The 19,960-nt window shown below is 43.0% G+C and overlaps 4 protein-coding genes across 5 annotated transcripts; 3 read left to right on the forward strand and 1 right to left on the reverse strand.

The window, feature by feature from the left end:
* The first annotated feature begins 975 nt into the window (after positions 1 to 975).
* LOC307091877 (putative RNA-binding protein Luc7-like 1) lies at positions 976 to 8,216 on the forward strand. Of its 2 annotated transcripts, XM_079758717.1 has the most exons (11): positions 976 to 1,132; positions 1,392 to 1,552; positions 1,999 to 2,093; positions 2,492 to 2,590; positions 3,594 to 3,704; positions 4,752 to 4,895; positions 5,102 to 5,278; positions 5,444 to 5,622; positions 5,721 to 5,750; positions 6,368 to 6,613; positions 6,886 to 8,216. In XM_079758717.1, the coding sequence occupies exons 2-11, from the start codon at positions 1,492 to 1,494 to the stop codon at positions 7,130 to 7,132; spliced, it is 1,389 nt and encodes a 462-aa protein (XP_079614843.1). In that variant the 5' UTR covers positions 976 to 1,132; positions 1,392 to 1,491; the 3' UTR covers positions 7,133 to 8,216. The 2 variants fall into 2 exon arrangements, with proteins under 2 accessions (XP_079614843.1, XP_079614842.1); XM_079758716.1 differs by having other exon boundaries at positions 976 to 1,552.
* Positions 8,217 to 8,388: 172 nt separating this feature from the next.
* Positions 8,389 to 10,860, forward strand: pane1 (proliferation associated nuclear element). Its single transcript, XM_079759027.1, has 6 exons — positions 8,389 to 8,529; positions 8,617 to 8,693; positions 8,879 to 8,977; positions 9,279 to 9,358; positions 9,860 to 9,951; positions 10,571 to 10,860. Exons 1-6 carry the CDS (start codon positions 8,473 to 8,475, stop codon positions 10,727 to 10,729), a joined length of 564 nt encoding a protein of 187 aa, XP_079615153.1. The 5' UTR covers positions 8,389 to 8,472; the 3' UTR covers positions 10,730 to 10,860.
* A 1,637-nt stretch (positions 10,861 to 12,497) lies between these two features.
* On the reverse strand, positions 12,498 to 13,430 carry mb (myoglobin; the record flags this gene model as incomplete). Its single annotated transcript, XM_079731026.1, has 3 exons — positions 12,498 to 12,638; positions 12,960 to 13,173; positions 13,348 to 13,430. The coding sequence occupies 3 exons, from the start codon at positions 13,428 to 13,430 to the stop codon at positions 12,498 to 12,500; spliced, it is 438 nt and encodes a 145-aa protein (XP_079587152.1).
* A 1,524-nt stretch (positions 13,431 to 14,954) lies between these two features.
* serhl (serine hydrolase like) lies at positions 14,955 to 19,346 on the forward strand. Its single transcript, XM_079729577.1, has 12 exons — positions 14,955 to 15,153; positions 15,416 to 15,559; positions 15,657 to 15,770; positions 16,066 to 16,107; positions 16,232 to 16,251; positions 16,393 to 16,467; positions 16,604 to 16,701; positions 17,014 to 17,093; positions 17,172 to 17,206; positions 17,326 to 17,402; positions 17,500 to 17,587; positions 18,188 to 19,346. Exons 1-12 carry the CDS (start codon positions 15,099 to 15,101, stop codon positions 18,332 to 18,334), a joined length of 975 nt encoding a protein of 324 aa, XP_079585703.1. The 5' UTR covers positions 14,955 to 15,098; the 3' UTR covers positions 18,335 to 19,346.
* Positions 19,347 to 19,960: the final 614 nt, after the last annotated feature.

Consider the following 19,960-nt stretch of genomic DNA (forward strand, 5'->3'; position numbering starts at 1 on the left):
GAGAACGTTTGTTAGGGAATAAAAGCTCAGTAATACTAAACACTGATCACATAAAAATAATTAAACCAAGGGCATAACGCCCCAATATGGCCCTGTCCGTGGCTTAAATAATTAAGCCTTGGACAATAAGGCCCAAATATGGGTCTGTCTCGACGTGCTCTAAAACCCTACAGTCTCAATGATCGTCCACGGTTGTATTCGGCCGTTGCTTCCATTTCCGGGGCTACCTCTGGCCGATGTTGACGGCTTTTCCGGATCCTTCTACTCCACATATATCATTGTTATTGGAACACGATTTTTATATCAGGCGTAATACTGACAGCACATTAGGGCAGACTGAAACTACTGCCACTGCCCAGAGACGTATAAAGGTGAAATCCCCATCGATTAATTTGCTCAGCTGAACGGTCCGGGACGTCTTTGATAAAGGTGGTGTCAACATTCCCTGAGTCACGCCTACACAGTCAGAACCACCTATATTCAGAGTTACAGCCCGATGGCATCCTAAAATACCTACTTTATTCGGTTTCGGTAGGATGGCACCAGACGCGGTTGAAACGACGGTTCGGCAGTGAACCGCCTTAGAAAGATTTGATGTTTGGGAGCATTTCTCACGACCCAGTAATCCAATATGTTTTTTGGCAAGCTGCCGTGAGAAACGCAGTACCGCTGTCGCCATTTTCCCCGAGTGTATAGGGGGGCGGGACGACGGACCTGGAGATATATTTGGGGGGGTGGGGGTGCTTTCAGGGTGGCGCTTGACCTTGACATTTTTTAAATAAATGTATTATGTAGGCACTAAAGATGATATCAATATCATAATTATATATTGTCATTCTCAGTCGGTTCATTCATGCATTATAAGATTGTGTGCATAATTCATAACGCCAAAGTCGATGAAGTCGATGACGTCGGCTGCCAATCACCCAAGCATCCACAGCGCGCGAGAGAACTGCAGCACTTCCTCAAGGCGGAGAGCGCGTGACGCGGCGGCTGCGCGCAACGAAAGAGGAAGTCGAGAGGAGAGGACATTGGACAAACTTTACTTCTAGCTGAATGCTAGAACTGCAATTCAATACTATGATAATCCTGTTACAGACAACTGATGATTCGTCATTAGTTGAATAAAAAGGTCTAGCAGCTGGCTTACAAAACACTATTCCGTATTTTGCCACCGCTTTCTTATTTCGACCCGCTGTAGTTCAGACGAAGAGGAAGGCAGCAATCCAGTGGTTTCGAAATAGCGTTGCCTAAACCTGGCTCGACCAACGTTGTTCTCTTCACGTTGTTTAGCCGTGAACAACTTTTTGTTGTACTGGAATAAACAGTAAATTATTACTGTACATAGTAAGCGTGTTTGAAAAATAACTTGGAGTCCTGTTTTAAAAAAGTTGTCAGTGGTGGTCCACGAGCCACCGTCGAGGCCTAGGTGAAGGCTGCGTGTGTGAGGACCGTCGGCGTGGAGCGGCTTACCGTCAACACCGATTTAACATGTCGGCCCAGGCACAAATGCGAGCGATGTTGGACCAGCTCATGGGGACGGGGAGAGACGGTGAGTTTGATTGACGATGCGCTTGTTACGTGAAGCTATGTGGAGCTAGCGGCGGGATATGCCTGTTAGCTTCCATGCTAACGTCAGCCAGATGCTGCAATTGAGTCATGCTTTGCTTTTGTAGCGTTAGCTTCCCTGTTTGCACGATAGCCTGGTTGTGGGCTACCTGTTGGGTTCGGGTAGACCTGAAGTTAACTGTGTCAACGAGATATATAAATCGTATTATGGCTTCTGTTCTGTTGTATCGAGGAGCCTAATAGATATTAACGTGTGTTGAGCGGTGCTCTCGGCACCAGTTTATTTTGGATTCTCGATCCTGACTGATTCCTGTGTTAAACGAGTTTCAATTCAAATTCGGAATCTCTCAATAGTGTCTTTTGAGAACAATCTGAGGCGTCAATGTTCAATGATATAAGGGTTTTTTCATTTTGATCTTGTGTTTATAGGAGACTCCATGCGGCAGAGAATCAAATTTTCAGATGAGAGGGTCTGCAAGAGTCACCTTCTGGATTCATGTCCCCACGACATTCTGTCAGGCACTGTGAGTACTTGGCTCAAAGCGTTGCACTATTTAAAGATGTATAATCTGTGTAGCAATCTTTCAATATATGTAACATGCCTGAGATGTGTGTAGAAATAAATGCCAGTTGAATTTAGTATCCAGATAAAACTAAGATGTTTCATTTTTAATTGGATGTCTAACTCTTATTTTAACAGTTCTAATGGCTTGCATTGTTATTCATTTTGTGTCATTATCTTTATTTCGGGGTTATACCTCGCTACTTGTTCATGTTATTGTTATCAATGTTTAATTGTTTCCACAGTCTTGCAAGATTTAAATTCATGGGCCTTAAAAACACTCCACTCTGTTGGCTTTTGTGGGGAATAATAACATGATCAGCTTGTAATAGTCCTGCCCTGATATGATTTTGTCCTCAGAGGATGGACCTGGGCGAGTGTGTGAAGGTCCATGACCTGGCCCTTCGAGCTGACTTTGAGATTGCATCCAAGCAGCAAGAGTACTTCTTTGAGCTGGATGTAAGTTCTGCTGCCGTTGTCAAAACACGTTGCCAATGTTTAGAGAGTATGTTTTGCTGTACCAGTCAGGCATCTGTAAAGGATATATCTGAAAATGTCAGTGTTGCTTTCCTGCTGGGCTAAAGTATACATTTCTGAGACCGATGACGAATAATTGTCAGGTGAGATTATATGCGTTTTAAGAGTGGATACATAAGTGTCTTTTATAACACTGTTGTATTCATCTGGCATAGTGTGGTAGAGGTAACTAGCTCCTTAAAAGTGCCACCCTTTTTACACCCGTGTCGTATTCTAACCACTCTGAACTCTGCTGTTGTCAACAACACAACTACAATAACCACGTCAGTAGCGCAAAACAGGTAGCTACCTTTTATAAGCTATTGCTACATAGCTAACATTAGCATGAACAGCGGTTTGATTAATGGAAGAAACGCAACGAGTTCAGTTACAAACGTAATTCTGTAACTCGCCAAGTACTGTCTCCAGCCGTGGAAAGCAACACCAATGTTTACTCTTCTCTTGCTTGTATTTCTATCATTTCTTTCTTTACCCTGATCGACAGGAGGCATGAGAATAGAAAGAAAACGATAGACTGATATTACTTGAGACTACAATGGATTACATTACACACTTTGATAAGTCTAACTTTGATAAACGAATATAAGTTAATTATGGATTTCTGAACAGTGTTCACATTTTTGAACACTGTTTCAAGCGTTCAAAAAGTCTAGGTAGTTGTGGTCAAACTCAGGGTTTTATTTAATAACTAGTGCAGTGCCCATTCAAAAATGTGAACTCTTTTTGTGTTCGTATTTTTGTGTCACTTTCAGTCAAAACAGTACACAGACAAGGATGCCTAACATCAGCCATTCAATAAACACTTGGTGAAACATGTATTATGAATATATTCAATAGTCATTCTTTCAATTGTAAGAATGGAACTATTGGCGAAGTGATTGCGCTCACAACACACACCCTCTCACCACCAACCCGCCCTCCCCAGGCTGCCGAGCATCTCCAGTCCTTCATCGCTGACTGCGACCGCAGGACCGAGCTGGCCAAGAAGAGGTTGGCCGAGACACAGGACGAGATCAGCGCAGAAGTGGCTGCCAAGGTGACCCTTCCATCCACATGTCACAGCCTCAGGGTCTATGTTGAAACCCCTGGCGGGGGGACACAATAGCCGGGGTTCCCACTGAACGATGACCCCAGGTGCAAGGTTCTGGAGGGCTGTTTGATGCACTTCACCCTCATGGTAGGGCGGTGACTATGAAGTTGGCGTCAGTCCACTCATTAATGCCAATTCTGGTTTTCGTCACACATGAAACGGGAGACTGACTGTTCCTGCTTCGAGCAGGCAAGATCACACACACGCTCACTGGAGAAATTAGGTTAAAAGACAATGCGCTCGGTTTAGAGTTACCTTGGTGAAGCTAGCAATGGGGGAGCCCAGAGTGGTACAAGCTGGAGAAACGTTTAAAGGAGAACTTTGGGATTTTTCAACCAGGATTTTCCAATCATTTTGGGTCTACGAGACTAATGCAGACAAGAATTTGATTTCACAAAGCGTAGCTTAGTGTTTATATATATATATATATATATATATATATATATATAATAAATAATACTGGAGGAAATGGGTTGGGAATGTATTGAGAATAGGGACATTTCCTGCCACAAAGATATTTCGGAGCAAGACTTCTCGTTGAGCGAGATGGTTAGAAACTATTAACACACCGAAAAAAATATTCTTTCGGTCACCAATCAAATCTGAGGCCCATAGCCTGTGAAACGTAAACAAGTTTACACAGATTAACATGTTAACAAGTTAGAAATTGCTGCCCTAGTTCTTTCTCAAATCGTTGTCAATGTGACCTTTTCTGCTTTTCAGTGGTATATTTGGTGGGACAGGTTTTTTTTGGCATAATTAAGAAGTTTTCAGTGAAGGCCCCGTCATAATTTTTTTTTTAATCATTGAAGACCAGGTTTAAATGCAGAATCACAGAATAAATTCAGCAGGGAAACGTATTCCCAGGGTTTTTTATTGAGTCCTTGTAATGATCTTCACCTGTGTGTTCGGGCTGGGTCCAGTCCTGGGTCTATATTCTTTGCACATCAGAACTGTGTTCAACTGGTGGTTCCCGTCTCTCTGGGGCTTCAGGCGGAGCGCGTCCACGAGCTGAACGAGGAGATCGGAAAGCTGCTGGCCCGGGCGGAGCAGCTGGGAGGGGAGGGCAATGTGGACGAGGCCCAGCAGGTCCTGGAGAAGGTGGAGAAGACCCGTGCCCTGAAGAAAGAGGCTGAGGTCAGTTCAACATTTGTAAATGCACGTACCCCTTGAGCGGGGAGGGGGTTGCTAAAAGGCTGGCAGAAAATCGATAACTGCTATAGCTTTTTATGATCCGGAACATTCCGGATCAGTTGTTCTGGAAACGTATTCATGCATTAGTCTGTTTCAGATGCACTCCATGCTCGCTGTACCCTGGTTAACAGTGAGATGTTGTCTTGCAGGATGTATACAGAAACTCCATGCCGGCCTCCAGCTTCCAGCAGCAGAAGTTGAGGGTGTGCGAGGTGTGCTCCGCCTACTTGGGTCTCCATGACAACGATCGCCGCTTGGCCGACCATTTTGGGGGCAAACTTCACCTTGGTTTCATTGAGATTCGCGAAAAGCTTGACAGGCTGAGGGTAAGTACCATTTAATACTGACTTACAGTACAAAGTGATGCAGGCTCAATGCAAGACCAGATAAAGTACTTAATGTTGTCATTTGTTTACAATGTTTATTCAGGTTGTACTTGCTGTTCTGCAGCTAATGTCCCAGAAAATAATAATATATTTTGTGGGTTTCAGAAAGCGGTGGTCGAGAAACAGGAGAGGATGAGGATGAGACGGCGGGAGGAGCGGGACCGCGAGGAGGAGAAGGAGCGAGAGGGCGAGCTTGAGCGGGAACGAGAGCGAGAGAGTGAGCGGGAGCGCGAGAGGGAACACCAGCGTGAGAGAGAGCGAGAATGGGAGCAGGGCCGAAGGAGGTGAGGGCCACGTGGCGGTTCTCCGTTGACAAACACTTCCAACTCACTGTTTTCCCTCCATGCGACTTTAATAATCCCGGCATGTTCTTTTCCCTTAGGTCAAGGTCTCGGAGTGGAGAGCGATACAGGTACTTTCACTTTTTAACACAAGACCACAGCTGTCATCCCCATCTGCGGCGAAGCTCGCCGTCACAATAAGGCCTTGTGCTGTGTTCCAATATCCATACTTCCATGAGTACACTTAAACGTGGTGCACTGTCCGCACTCACTAAGTGCGCTAATTTTCAGATGTGAGTGTGGTTCCAAATCGAATACTCCGTGGGGCACTAACCGCAACTGCCGCCGCGGCTCCTCCCCGCAATAAACATCCCGCTTTGAACGGTGAACTCTTTACGCATAGCAGCTATAAAAACTATAAAATTAGTCTATTAATGCAGGCTATGTGGAAAATGCGCCGACTTTGGCTCAGCCTGGCTCCGCCCTTTTCCGCTACGTAGCTAAGATGGCTGCCATTGAGTACGAAAAGTGTCCTTCGATCCAAACCTCACAGTTCGACTGTTTTGAGTACACCATCCGGGTCCTTTCAGTACACTTATTTTCGCCCGACCTGAATTGGAACGCCCTACGTACTCAAGCTAAGGCTAATAATTACGGATAGTATGGATATTGGCGCACAGCACTGGTCTTTTAGCTTTTTCCCTAGGTACGTTCTATCATGTGGTTCTGACGCTGTTCTCTGCCTCAGGGATGGAGGCGGGTCGTCCTCACACCGCTCCCGGCGCCACCGCTCCTCCCGCTCCAGAGAGGAGGGCGGCGAGAGGGGGGGAGCCGAGAGGGGGGGAGGAGGCGGCGGCGAGCGGGGCGGTGGCGGCAGTGAGCGGGGTGGCGCCGGCAGTGAGCGGGGCGGCGCCGGCAGTGAGCGGGAGAGGAAACACCGACACAAGGAGAGGCACCGCTCTCGCTCGCACTCCCACAGGAGCAAGAGGAAGAGGTGAGAGCGCCCAGCCATGGCTTTGTGTCTTCACGATAACCCATTTCCCCCGTGGTCCAGGGCAGGGCTTGTATTCGTGAGACTACGACTCAAGGGTTGCCATGGTAAGATTGATATGGGGACCTTCAAACATGCATGGATCGTGGGCACAGGGCTCTGAAGGCGTAGAACATTGTAGACGTGCTGGGGACATGGTTCCTCATGGGAGATCTCAGTGCTGCGGTACATGTCTTCAGTGAACTGATAGCGTGCCCCCCCCCCCCCCCCCCCAGGTCCTCAGCGGACGCAGCACCCCTGCCCGAGGCGGAGCGCTCCCTGTCCCAGGAGCAGCGCTGGACGGAGGGAGGGGGAGCCAGCGTGAAGCAGGAGCAGCGGCCGGAGTACGGGGAGTGGGAGGAGAAGGGAGAGGAGAGGTCGTACTCCCCGGACATGGTCAGAGAGAAGGAGCGGGAGCGATCGCTGTCCTACGAGAGGGACCACCGCTCCAGCTCCGAGGAGAGGGAGTCCGGAGAAATATGAGCGGCAGGAAAACCTTGGAAGTTGTTTGGATGTATTATTTAGTTAAATGCAGCAGGTAATCTTTGGGGCTATGTCGGTTAGTGAGTGAGTGGTTGAGTGTGTGTGTGTGTGTGGGGGCTAGGTGGGGGGGGGGGGGGGGGGGGTGGTGGTGTGTATGGTTGGGTGGGTTTGAGATGCATGTGTGCCTGTCAGCGCTTGGTGTCTGTTTAAAAAAAATAAATAAATAATTAAAAAAACAAACAAAAAGGGACATGGAAATGAATAGATCAGGGTCAGGCGGTGGTCGTTTTGTGGTAATGAAAGAACAGCTAGTCCATTTGAGGTCATATGCGGGGACCTTGTATGTTAAACCTTAACTTTTGGCCAGTGGGAGGACACCAAAACGGCAAGACAACTGAGCTGAAAAAGAAAACTACCATTTCATTTGTTTTTAAGATTTTTTGAGAAGGGGGATGGGGGGGTCTTGATGATGGCTGTGTGAGAACAGAGAGAAATTCATCTGTAGTCTCTTTTTATTTTATGTTAGCAACCAGTTTTTTTGTATCTTGTCTGTATGTTGTCAATACTGTTTTTCCTTCCTGTGAAATTGATGTTTCATATGGGGTTATGTAGCTATCGATTTATTTACAGAAAAGATAGGTAGACTCATTGATGTAATGCATTTCCTTGAACCTTCAAGCCCATCCTGAATTGATTCGATTTGGAAATGACCAAAGGTACCGGATGATGTGGTTGCTTTCTGTCATTTGCCTTAAAACAACACACATTTTAAACTGAGTCGGCCATGCATACAAGCAAACTGCAAGACGTACATGAGACCATCCTTAATCCAAACTGCAGTGAAAAGTTTATATTTTGACAATAAACAAGCTTTTCATATCCAAGGTATCCTAAATGTCTTTCCGGTTGGTAGGGGGACATGTACATTTATATAGTTTGGCGTGGTACATGCATTTAAGGTATTGCAATGTGATTTCAGGCCCTGTGAACAGATGCCATTTGTAATCTGTGAAAAATGTGGCTGTATGGGGATTTGTACTTTGCTGTGCCATCTACTATAAAGTCAATAAACTTTCTCCATACACTGAAACGTCTTTGAAGGGTCATTTTCCCAAATGATTCACTAACATGGAGGTCGCGTTACAGCACATGCTGAACCACTAATGAACTATAGGGGGCATGATACAACTTTTCAATGAAAAGTAGACGTACGTAAAGCAACGTAAATTTGTGACGTCAGACGCACGTTTGCAAAATAAGCGGGCACGGAATGTCAACTGAAGCTGATTTTATTGTTAAAATGTATAATTTATAACCTAGCGTTTCAGCGTTAAAATATCATGTCGCTACTGAGGCCATTAAGTAAATTACCCGACATAAATTCAGCGATTGTCCTGGTAAGTTTAACACAGCTTACCTTAAGCCAGCGGAGAGGGGAAGAGGCAATACTGGAGGAGCTTTGTTGATGTTTGTGTTTTTTATAGCTGGTGGAGAATGAAGAGCACTTCCAGCAGAAATTGGCAGACGTAATGGTGAATGAAAAATCGGTTTTGGTCAAAGTGTAAGTACAAGTTGAGAGTCATTGTGTCGTGTTTACACTCGGCATATAGCAAGTTAACTTGACTTTACAAATAACATACACGGACGGCTCACAAAGAAAAGTATTACATTTCTGTTCCAATCCGTTTACTTTCGGCGCGAAGGATAATCTCGGCCTGCTGTCTTTGCTTGTGATGTCTCCATCAGGAGGCTGGCTAAGAGCCTGCCACTGCCCGCCACACAGGAGCAAAACCGTCCGAGGATAGACCTGGTCGTGTTCATCATCAACCTAATGTCAGAGCTCAGGTCAGTGCCAGAGTGTGGTCAGACCACTGGGATCATCTTCAATGGTTATGGTTTGATTGTCTGACCCTCATATTATGCATTAAAATAACGATGTACATATTCCGTGTTTAGGTATAGCCTACATTACGGATTGAATGAAAACTGCACATCTCAAAGTGCAGTTTAAATAAACCTATTTGGCTGCATGGATTTAACAGTTAGCTACTGTACATTTTACATTTTTACATGTGTTGAAGATGTTATTTTTAAGGCTGTAATTAAGCTTTCGCTCTCATTCTCTACATATCTGTTCTGTTCTTAGTTTGCAGTCGGCTGAAGCCTCTCTGAAGCACTTGGGCCAAGGCTATTTTCTGGGGAAGGTTTGCTTCATGGTCACGAACGGTATGAAAATAGGTTGAACCCCAAACCTCAAACAACTTAATCCCTTATCCAAGGGCGTAGGAACCGGGGGGGACGGAGGGGACGTGTCCCCTCCAATATCGGAGACAGACGCATTTGTCCCACCTAAAGATTATACCGGATCTGTCAGGTTTCCGATATGTGTCCCCCCCAATGTTAAACTCATCCCTACGCCCCTGCCCTTATCTACTGCTCAATTGTTATTCAGTGTTCTGTTATATGAGCAATTAAGCTTTCACAAAATACAGTTTTATCTAGGTTGCTCTCAATTTATGCATTTTTCCAACAGCTCATCAGCACAAAACTACATTTATAGAAATAAACAAAAAATGATATCACCATTAGATTTCCGCTAAATTTTGTCATGAATCCGGATCCTGAGAATGTTTAAAGATGCACACAGACCTGTCTTTGTCAGGGCTTGGCTAACTCGTTTCTTGTTCTGTATTTCCGGTTCTGGGTGTCATGGCCCATTTCGTGCAGCGCGAAACGCATCTCTACCGGCAGAGCGCATGGTGGCAGTCAGGAAGCTGGCGTCGGGTCTCCGCTGTCCTCTTCTGTATGCAGAAGATCAGGTGAGCGGACTGGCCTAGTGAACCAGATCATTTGCTCTTCCTTTGGCACTTCCATGGCAAGTTGTCCATCGCTGGGTTTTATATAAAAACGTGGGCTGGCCCTTTCTCACAATCTGAAGGAGAGCAACACTGTCTTTTATTATTTCAAGGGCCTTATATGGAAAGCTCCCTATGTTCCTATCTTCACTGCTAAATTTCACCAATAAATCATATCAAACTCGCTCTCAGACACATTAGACTTGTCATCCACGCAGCATTAGCAACTCAGGAAAGATTGCTTTTAACTTTTATGCTCCTGACCGATTGAATAGACTTCAGGACCAAAACTGGAGCGATTGGTCTCAATTGAGAAGTTCAAGGGGATGATTGAAGTCACAATAAGGATTGCTCGTCTTTTAAGTAGCTTTCTTAATCGTCCCATTGTACTATTTATATCCAAGTTGCAGGTTATTTTGTTTTAATGACTCTTTTTAATGTGTGCCTACTGAGTTTAGCTGAGGTAGGTCAACTAGACAAGAGAGCACTACTAATGCTTGACCCTTTTGGTCGAGGATGTTGGAAACAGGAAAGACACCACTGTGTGATGTTTGGAAAGTGACCTCGTTTAACCTCACCCCAGACACCAGATGGCGTCACCAACGCGGCAGAGAGGCTGCTGGTAATTCTCAGGGTGGCGGCAGGGTGCGTTCCCATGACGACGGCGCTGTTCCTGTCCAATCTGACCCGCTGCATCGTCCCCACGGAGGAGGAGCAGCAGAAGTTGGATTTCGACGCCTGAACCCACCCTCCGTCTTCAGGCTTAGCTTTTATCAATGAGGAAGGATTATAGTTGTGTTTGTATTTTATTCTACCTTTTGTAATGTTCCACGGTTTATATTGAGCTGCATTTATAAACATTTACATTTTAAAGTTGGGGCTGACAAGTTAATAAAATTAGGTTTGTAATCTTCTTGGTTTTGTCGTTTACTAAATTTGATTAATAGTGTTTGACTAAATTACTACTTGCCTTAAAACACAACTGACTGGGAGGGTGAAGAGTTACTGGTCGCTTCATCTTCACAGGACAAAAAGGAGAGGGCTCTAAGGTAGAAAGGCTAAATGTAATTTAACAGGTTTGTATTCTAATGATTCCCATGTATTTTCCTTCTGTGAACTCACTGAACCCTTGTGTGGGTCAACAATAAAAATCAATTATTTCAAATACAAAAACTGCTCAAAATATAAAACCAATGTAAAACCAAGGGTTAGGGCATAAAAGAGAGGAAGAGGGCGAGGGCAATCAAGGCTAAATTTGCTGGCGCCCAATACCACTGATTCTCCGTGTGTGCAGTCACGTCTACATGCAGACACGTCCAGAGTGACCTAAGAATAGGTGTGCTATCGTTGTCTCTCCAGCATCAGGCCTCCACTCGGCTGCTGAGGAGGTCAGAGCAACACTTCTCATCGGGATTCAGGACGGCTCCATAGGTCTCCTGCCAACATACTCTGTGTGTGTGTGTGTGTGTGTGTGTCGGGTCAACAATACACAATTACACCTCAAAGTTTAGACATTAAAAGTCCTCTCAGGTATTGAACATGAGCAGATTGACATCACAGGGTTTGTTTTTTCCCAAAATAAAAGCGCCATGACTTGTAAATCCACTGAACTCCTAGCTCAAAGGTCACCTTGTCATGCTGGAGTTAATCTTATGGTGATAATGTTGAGGTGTAGCAGGTGTTTGTAATTATTATTATGTATTATGGTACTACAGTATTTTAATTAGTCCATGTTTTTCTTGATGGCGAGATGCAGCAGAGGGTCACGTATGCATCATCTGGTGTGAGTATGTAGTAGACTGTTTCGAGCTACAGCAATGACCTTCATATTTCTTCTGAAGGTGAATCAGTTTTGATAATCTGCCAGTTGTTCAGGCAGTAGCAGTGGCAATACTAAAAGGTTATGGATGGTGTGAGGTGACTAATGAATCAATAAGTTTGGAAGGGGAGAATGTCAGTATGCTTAAACAGTCAAGCCCAATCGTGATATGATTGGTGGCAAGGTAGTAAATGAAACTGATATGTATTAAAAAAAATATACGAATTAAATCAGTTGTTTTCTTACGATTATACCATAACAATATTTGAAATTTTATGATGAGTATATTTTGAACACTATTACCCCTAGCCAAGGCTCTTATCAAAATGGCCTGGGATATTAAACAACCAAATCAAGCGTAAATGAAACTGGAAACTATCAAACTTTTAGTAGCCAACTATGGCTAGTTTTGAATTTCAAATAAAATACTTATACCAAATAAGCCACTATACAAATATGTACATGCTTGATTGATTATTGTTTGATTGGACCATTTACATTTCCGGTGAAGAGGAAGATGCTAAAATATTTAATAAAACCACACAAATCACAGTAAACTGAAACTTTTTATTACTAGAACTGTGTTGTCTGTGAAGGAAAACTAAGATAAACAGTGTTTAATTAGCATACTGTCCTTTTATTTAAAATTGGGGCACCGAGGCAGGACCAGGGTGGATCACTGGCGAAGAGATTACCCGGAGAATCCCAGCTCTTTGTAGGTGGCATCAATGTCGGCAATGACCGCAGACATCACCTTCCTCAGAGCTTCCTGCCCGGCAGCATCAAGCCCTGCCTTCTCCGCCATATGCTTTGCAATGACCTCTGTGATCAACTGCAACCAGAAACACGGCATAAACATCCTTTCATTGTCATTATCGTAAACAGGAAAGAAATAAGACCTTTCACGCTCAAATGAGAGGATTTGAGTAAACTCAAATGTGAAAGACACATGGCTGAATAAGAAACACTCCGAATTCTCTCACATTTCTCTCTCAAGATTTCCCCCTAATTATTGTAAGAAGTTGTATTCTCAATTGCCTAAATTATATATTGTACATTACATACTAATTAGTTCAACATTTATCACAAAGTCACTCCAATGGTTAACCAGTACACACTACAAAACACACATGTATGAACACAACGCAAGCACCTTGAAGTTGTTGATGGGGATCTTGTGGACGTTGGCGTGGCTGGTGGCAAGAGGTTTGAGCAGAGCCGCGTGGTCGCCCCTGGTCTTCAGCAGCTCCCCAAGCTTCTTCAGGACCGTCGCCCCCTGGGATGCAACCGCCACGCTGGCTGCCAGCTCCCCTACGTCAGCGAGCTTGGGGAACAGCTTCTGGGTGTCCGGGTGCTCTGTGAATAAACTTGGAAGAGCGGGAACAGGAACAGGCCTATGAGCGACGGAGATGAATGGGGTGACCTTCTGGAGAACACAGAGAAACAAGAGAGCACAGTACTAAAGGCAGTTGTCTTCATTTGTTTCTCTAGTCCCTTTGTCTTTATTACCTGATTATTACCTAATTGGTACACATGCTTACCGGGTCAAAACCAGCCCGCCGTGTGTGTTGTAGTCGGCTTCCACTGGACCCCAGCATCTCAGAACCAAGTCGTAGTCAGCCATGATCTTTACAGCCATTTGATGTAAAAGCATGAATGTGTGTATATGTTACTTTATATTGTGCATATGCATGCATTTCTATCAACTCTTTGAGCCTATCAAATTTGATAGAGGATGTTTTATCACCCCACTGTAACATAGGCTTGTCCTAGATAAAAAATAAAAATAAAACGAAAATAGATTGAATACATACCAACAAACAGCTTCTTGGGTGACTGTGCAGAACTCCGGAATCAATTATCAATGGACCTACTCCCTCACTGGGAACTGATATTTATACCTGTCTATGACGGACACACACACACGTACACACAAACACACACACACTCACACAATCAAGTGCCCTCAGCCCTCATCCGATCAGTTGATTCGTACACAGCTAATTTTAGGCTATCCCATTCTACAACATTGTCCTGTCCTGACGTTTGAGTGCAACACTTTAATGGAATTTAATCAATCTTTGTGTAGGCTTACCTTTACGTTTTATTTTTAGATTTGTATGACTCTTAGGCCTCACTTCATTTTCAAATATTTTATTAATTTTATAGCTACTATTTTCATTTCAAGGAAATTTGGAAATGTTTTCTCTGCTGTCCGTGCCACATTATTTCACCTATCTGGATGTTGTTAATTTTTTGAGAAATCAGTTTAAAAACAAAGCCTCTAACTTTAAAATATATTATAAAGTTTGTTGTCTTCTTTTCTCAAAGGCTCTATGCATACTGAGTTAGCCTACTATCAGAAAGAGATGTTTATTTGCATTCTAGGCAACAAACTCTAGGTTTATATAGAGCTGTCGGTATTGAATTCTAAACACTGTACATTCTTTAGCTCAACATACTCCTGCCTTTGATATCTATCTATCTATCTATCTATCTATCTATCTATCTATCTATCTATCTATCTATCTATCTATCTATCTATCTATCTATCTATCTATCTATCTATCTATCTATCTATCTATCTATCTATCTATCTATCTATCTATCTATCTATCTATCTATCTATCTATCAATCCATCCATCCATCCATCTATCCATCTATCCATCTATCTATCTATCTATCTATATAGGCTATATATTGTTGCACTGATGTGTCTTGATGGGGGAAAACCGGTTGTAGGGGGCAACGCCAACTGGATTTGAATCAGAGTCCAAGATTTTATTTTGTATATTAAAGAGAGTTTCTCGCAAAGGTAACTGTAATGGTTCTGAAAATACACCTTACATTTACATCATTATTACATAGAAATCACACCCATTCTAAATTCTGAGTTGGCAAACTTTGATCAATTTATATTATAAACCATCTTTGTTTTGTATTATTAAATTGAAATCGAAACAAAAATACGAACAAAACATACTTTTTAATAATAATACCCATCTGGGTTAGAGTTTAGGCCCTCCTCTTCCTGGTTATGGTGGAATGATTGGGCAGCATTTTAACGCCACAGATCGAGCCAGCCAGTCAAGTACCGAGGCTAAGTCACGGGGTTTACCTACAGAGGAAATTGAAACCGAGGAAGTCGGTTCTAACCTTTACACAGACTAGTCTCTCCTGACACTTTCGTTTGGTCTGACTATAATAAGCATTTGTTGCATTCTACGTGTTTTTGGTTGTTGTGGCGGGCTGTTTCTTGCCATTTTAATAACTTTCCAGCGATCTTCGAGAATGATGCAAACTGTAAAAAACGTCCGACACTTGGTGACATCAACTAAACACGCCGGTACCTAAATGCGTCTGTCTGTCTGTCTGTCTGTCTGTCTGTCTGTCTGTCTGTCTGTCTGTCTGTCTGTCTGTCTGTCTGTCTGTGTCTGTCTGTGTCTGTCTGTGTCTGTCTGTCTGTGTCTGTCTTTCTGTTGATCACATCTGTGTGAGAGTGAGTGGTTGTTGAGATTGGGAAGTAGTCTCTGATTCCATCCCTCCAGAGTCGGAGCTGGATGTGTTGTCTCCAGCAGTTCGAGTATGAAGTGCATGTCCCCCTGTAGTTTCAGAGCTGACGGTGCCAGTCCCATGGGGCCAGATCAGAGGCAAGGTCTGGGGTCCAGACCACGGCCGTCCTGTGGTCTGTCTGCACGGCTGGGCTGACAACTGTGGGACTTTCGACACACTCCTCCCCCTACTACCTCAAGGTAATGCATTACATGCAGGTACTATTAGTGAAGGGAAACTGGTCAACAATCAGCCAAATTGAGTTCAATGAATGTATATCTTTCTTTGATTCCACAGATTATAAATATGTGGCGTTTGACTTGCCCGGTCATGGTCAGTCATCCCATCGGCCTCCAGGAGTCCCATACTATTTTCAATCATATGTGGCTGATCTCTATCGACTTGTTAAAGGTGTGTGAAGTAAACTTGAGACGTCCCAATATTTAATTAAAATCTGTTTGATGTAGCCATACAGAATTCCAAAGGAGCACTAGTGTAATCTATCAATCCAGAAGGCTTCTATGGGATTTGTTGAGAATTGCTGATGTCCACTGCTGAACTGCACTACACCACAATGTTATTGAGCTCCATTGGGTTGTGGTAATCTGACCCATTTTATTCAATTAACTGCAGTATGTGTTGCAAGAAACAACAACCAGCTATTGGGAAATATTCCTGGTGGATGATTTGTTAAACCTTTTTTCAGCTCTGCAGTGGGAGAAATTCTCCATTATTGGCCACAGTATGGGTGAGTGACAGCCTATGGTGTTATAAAAATATGTATTTAATGTAATAAGTAACGTATTCACTCATCATCCACATAGATTGATCCTGTATAATATGTTTATTATGTGTTATTAATCTTTTGACAGGGGGCAACATAGGTGGAATGGTAAGGAACTTCTTGGGTATACAATTATTTCATCACCCTTTCAATGACAAAAAATAAAAGCTGTATTACACAACATAGAAAACTTTTGTTTGGTTTCAATGATTGATTAATGTTTCTCTTCTCTCATTGTGTTATCCACAGTTCAGTGCACTGTATCCTGAAATGGTAGATGCATTAGTTCTGCTAGATTCATACGGATTCTTACCTACAGATGTGGTAATCAAACGCTTCTTCTTCAAACTTCTTTATAGATAATTCATACATTTATTTCCTTGAGTTGCCTTTGTCGTGACATAATATAGCACTTGTTGAATTAAAGCTTGTAAGGCGACATGTTACCTTTTACTTTTAGAAAGAGATGCCGGAAGTGATGAGGCAGGGAATGGAAGAGCTGCTGAAGTATGAAAACAGAGAGGAGAGAGTATACACAAAAGACCAGGCATTTCAGAGGTATGGAGTACCATTATTAACAGTTGATTCTGTCAAACCTTTTTAAATTCCTTGTAACTGAAATGACCATGATCACAGATTGTATTCCCGAGAGCAACAGCATTTCATTCCAACCACCAATCATTTTAACGCATCACCTAAAGGACTTATGCACATTCCACCTGTGTTTAGTCTCACCCTAATATCCCTTATGATTTCACCTGTAAATGTGTCGTATTTGGGAAGCAATAATGTCCATCATAGACATTGTGCTTGAAGGTACAGCAGCACAACAGGATATGGTGAAAGCTGTTCTCAATTTCTTCCATCCAGGTTACAAGCTGGTAACCCCACTCTCTCCGAACAGTCAGCCCGCATCCTTTTAGAACGAGGCACCAGACAAGTAGAAGGGGGTAAACCTTGATACTTCTTTTGTTGTCCTTTATGCTCTTTCTCATCAATCATTTCATCCTCTTCTTTTTCTTGTACAGGACTTGTTTTCTCTCGTGACTTCCGGATTAATCTGGTATGTGCAGATCAGAGACGTTGCAAATTTCAGTAATTTCCAAATTCAATTAGAGTAGTCTGCATGTAACCATGATGATGAGCTTGGGCTTTCTATATTTGGTTCCTTATGTTTTTCAGAAGAACATATTGCGATTTAGCACGGAGCAATGTCTGGAGCTACAGTCCAGGATAACGACCCGGGTCTTAGTGCTTCTGTAAGACGTTTGATAGACTTATTGTGTTAAATGATGGCGTGCTAATATAATATCCCGATGTCTTGCCTTGTTACAGAGTGTTTTTATACCTTCACAGGGCTGAGCAGGGCTTCGAGAAGAGGTTTGCTGAATCAAACCAAACCAAGTTAATTTCCACTATTCTCCAGGGTTACAGGGAGCCCAATGTGAGTGTGTTTTGAGGCGTGCATGTTGTGATAAATTAGGAAGCTGTACGTGGTGTTATAAGTCATGAAGTCAATTAATAACAAATGAATAGGGACAAACGTGAAACATGCCTACAAAAGAGAAACAAATTTATTGTAAACCTAAGACATCACCAATTCTAAAAATAAGACAATAAACTACAGACAGTGGAATATCTGTGAAATTTGTGAAATGTCTTGACAACAGTGGATTTCTTCTACTCTGGATTTCCACTATTTCAGTCTAGTCATTTCTTAATTTTCCACACATTTTATCATGAATGTCAGTAGATGGCCCTTAACAGATCCTAAGCACTAGCCCTTTTGAGAATTTACATTTGATTAAAGCATGTTGAGATACAGAAAGAGCTCATCAAGGAGACCTTGGGGTTAGTCACCTTGCTGAAGGAATCAGGAAATTTGGGAAATTTTGGGGAAATTTGGTAAACTTTCACATAGCAGGAACATCATCTAGGAGAGGGAGGATCCATTCTAGTCTTCTAGACTAATCCTGGACTCAGGATGCACTGAGGATGCACATGTGATCCACTAATATCATGTCTATAACTGTCTCTCTCTCAGGGAGTTGTGGTGACTGTACCAGGGGATCATCACGTCCACCTGAATCAACCAGAGAGTGTCGCTCCTTTCGTTACTGACTTCCTGCAGAGCAACGGCCCCTCCAAGTTAACAAGCTCTGCAGAAGACCCGGAACCAGCCAAGCTATAAACACACACATCCACATACAAACCAGCTTACACTAACGCCATTCACCACGTCACCGTTCACACCTAGTGCCAGATGTACCCAGAGGCTTGCCACATTCACATCTTCCCAAAAGTTTTCCCATCCGCACACCATTTCCAGGTTGGCTAGTCTGGAACTGCTGTGGCCTAGGCACCCAAAGCCCATAGGACATGCCTGTCGTGCTATAGTTATTACATTTAAGAACTGCAAAAGAGAATGCTGATCATGTGTGGCGACATTTTGGAAGAGCGTTGGAGCGGCCAGCGACCAGCGGTGCCTGTTTGGGCGGATGCTTTGGAAGTAGTGTGGCCGTCGCCAGGTGGCTGTGTGTGTTACACGACTTGTTGCCATAGTAACCATCCTAACTAACTGAATCCAGCACATAGCTTTACACTGTGACTAAAAGCCATCCTGAAAATTATGTAATTGTATTGATGGATGTCAACTTATCAACCCTCTCTGGCAGTTGGTTCATTTCATTTCCTTGAACTAATTTAAACATTTAGTATTTTCCATGCCTTTGGGTGTGACAGATAAAATAATATGAATATATTTAATCAAAGATATAAGGTTAATGATTTGAGTTTACATTCCACAGGTCATTATGGAAATTGCTTGTGCAGGGGGAAAAACTTTGAATCAGCAAGTGACTAGGATGTATCGGGACAGAACAGAAGGCACATCCATTTATTTATTTAAAAAAAAATCTTATGATAATGAATATAATTGTGATTCTGTTCCTGCTGTGTCTCGGATAAATATGTTTAACGTAAAAAGTGAAAAAATATGTCTGGCAAAACGTTTACAACTTCTATTAACATTATCTTTTATTAAAACATTCAACAAATTAGACTAGATCTTTTCATCAGAAATTCTGCATTTATTTACAGTTACAATATGGAACATTTCAACTAATTGGTAGCTTAAAATGACCTGGACATTTCTGGAGTCAATGTTGATCAATAATTATTTAAATAATGTTATCAATATAACATCTTATAACATATATTATACAAATAAAAAATGCTGGCTAACCCTTCTCTTTCTTTCCATACCTTGTTGGCCCGACATGTTTCTACAGCAACCCAGAACGGACAAATATGTCTTGAGAGGACATGATCTTATCTCGAGATCGCTATCTTACGTGTAGGCTATGACCTATTGTTTTACAGACTAAATAACAATACAAATTATAAATAATATAAGGTACCTCGTCACTTGACACTATGAGCAGCAAGCCATAGCATGCTGCTCGAAATACTTTGGCACATGAGGACCATCCAGCATCATCTTGCATCAGCCAATGTTCATTGCCTTCTTCAGGGTTGCCACAAACTTTCCTGTCTCAAACAGCTCTTGCCAAGGCTGCCCTCGTCTAGCTCGTTGTTTGCTTTATCCCTTGAACCTGCGGCCCTGGCTGTCAGGCAATTAACTAATCATGACCCTATTATTGTTCACAACACAAGACATGACATATCTATGCGGATGACAATCTGCTCTTTATTCAGTGTGTGCCTTAGTCTCTTCCCCACATCCTGCATATCTTTAACCACTCCAGCTGGATCTCTAAATACGAAATGAACTGGGGAACATCTGCCCTATTGCTCT

This window comes from Pollachius pollachius (genome assembly GCF_949987615.1).
Source record: "Pollachius pollachius genome assembly, chromosome: 2".
Lineage (NCBI taxonomy): Eukaryota > Metazoa > Chordata > Actinopteri > Gadiformes > Gadidae > Pollachius > Pollachius pollachius.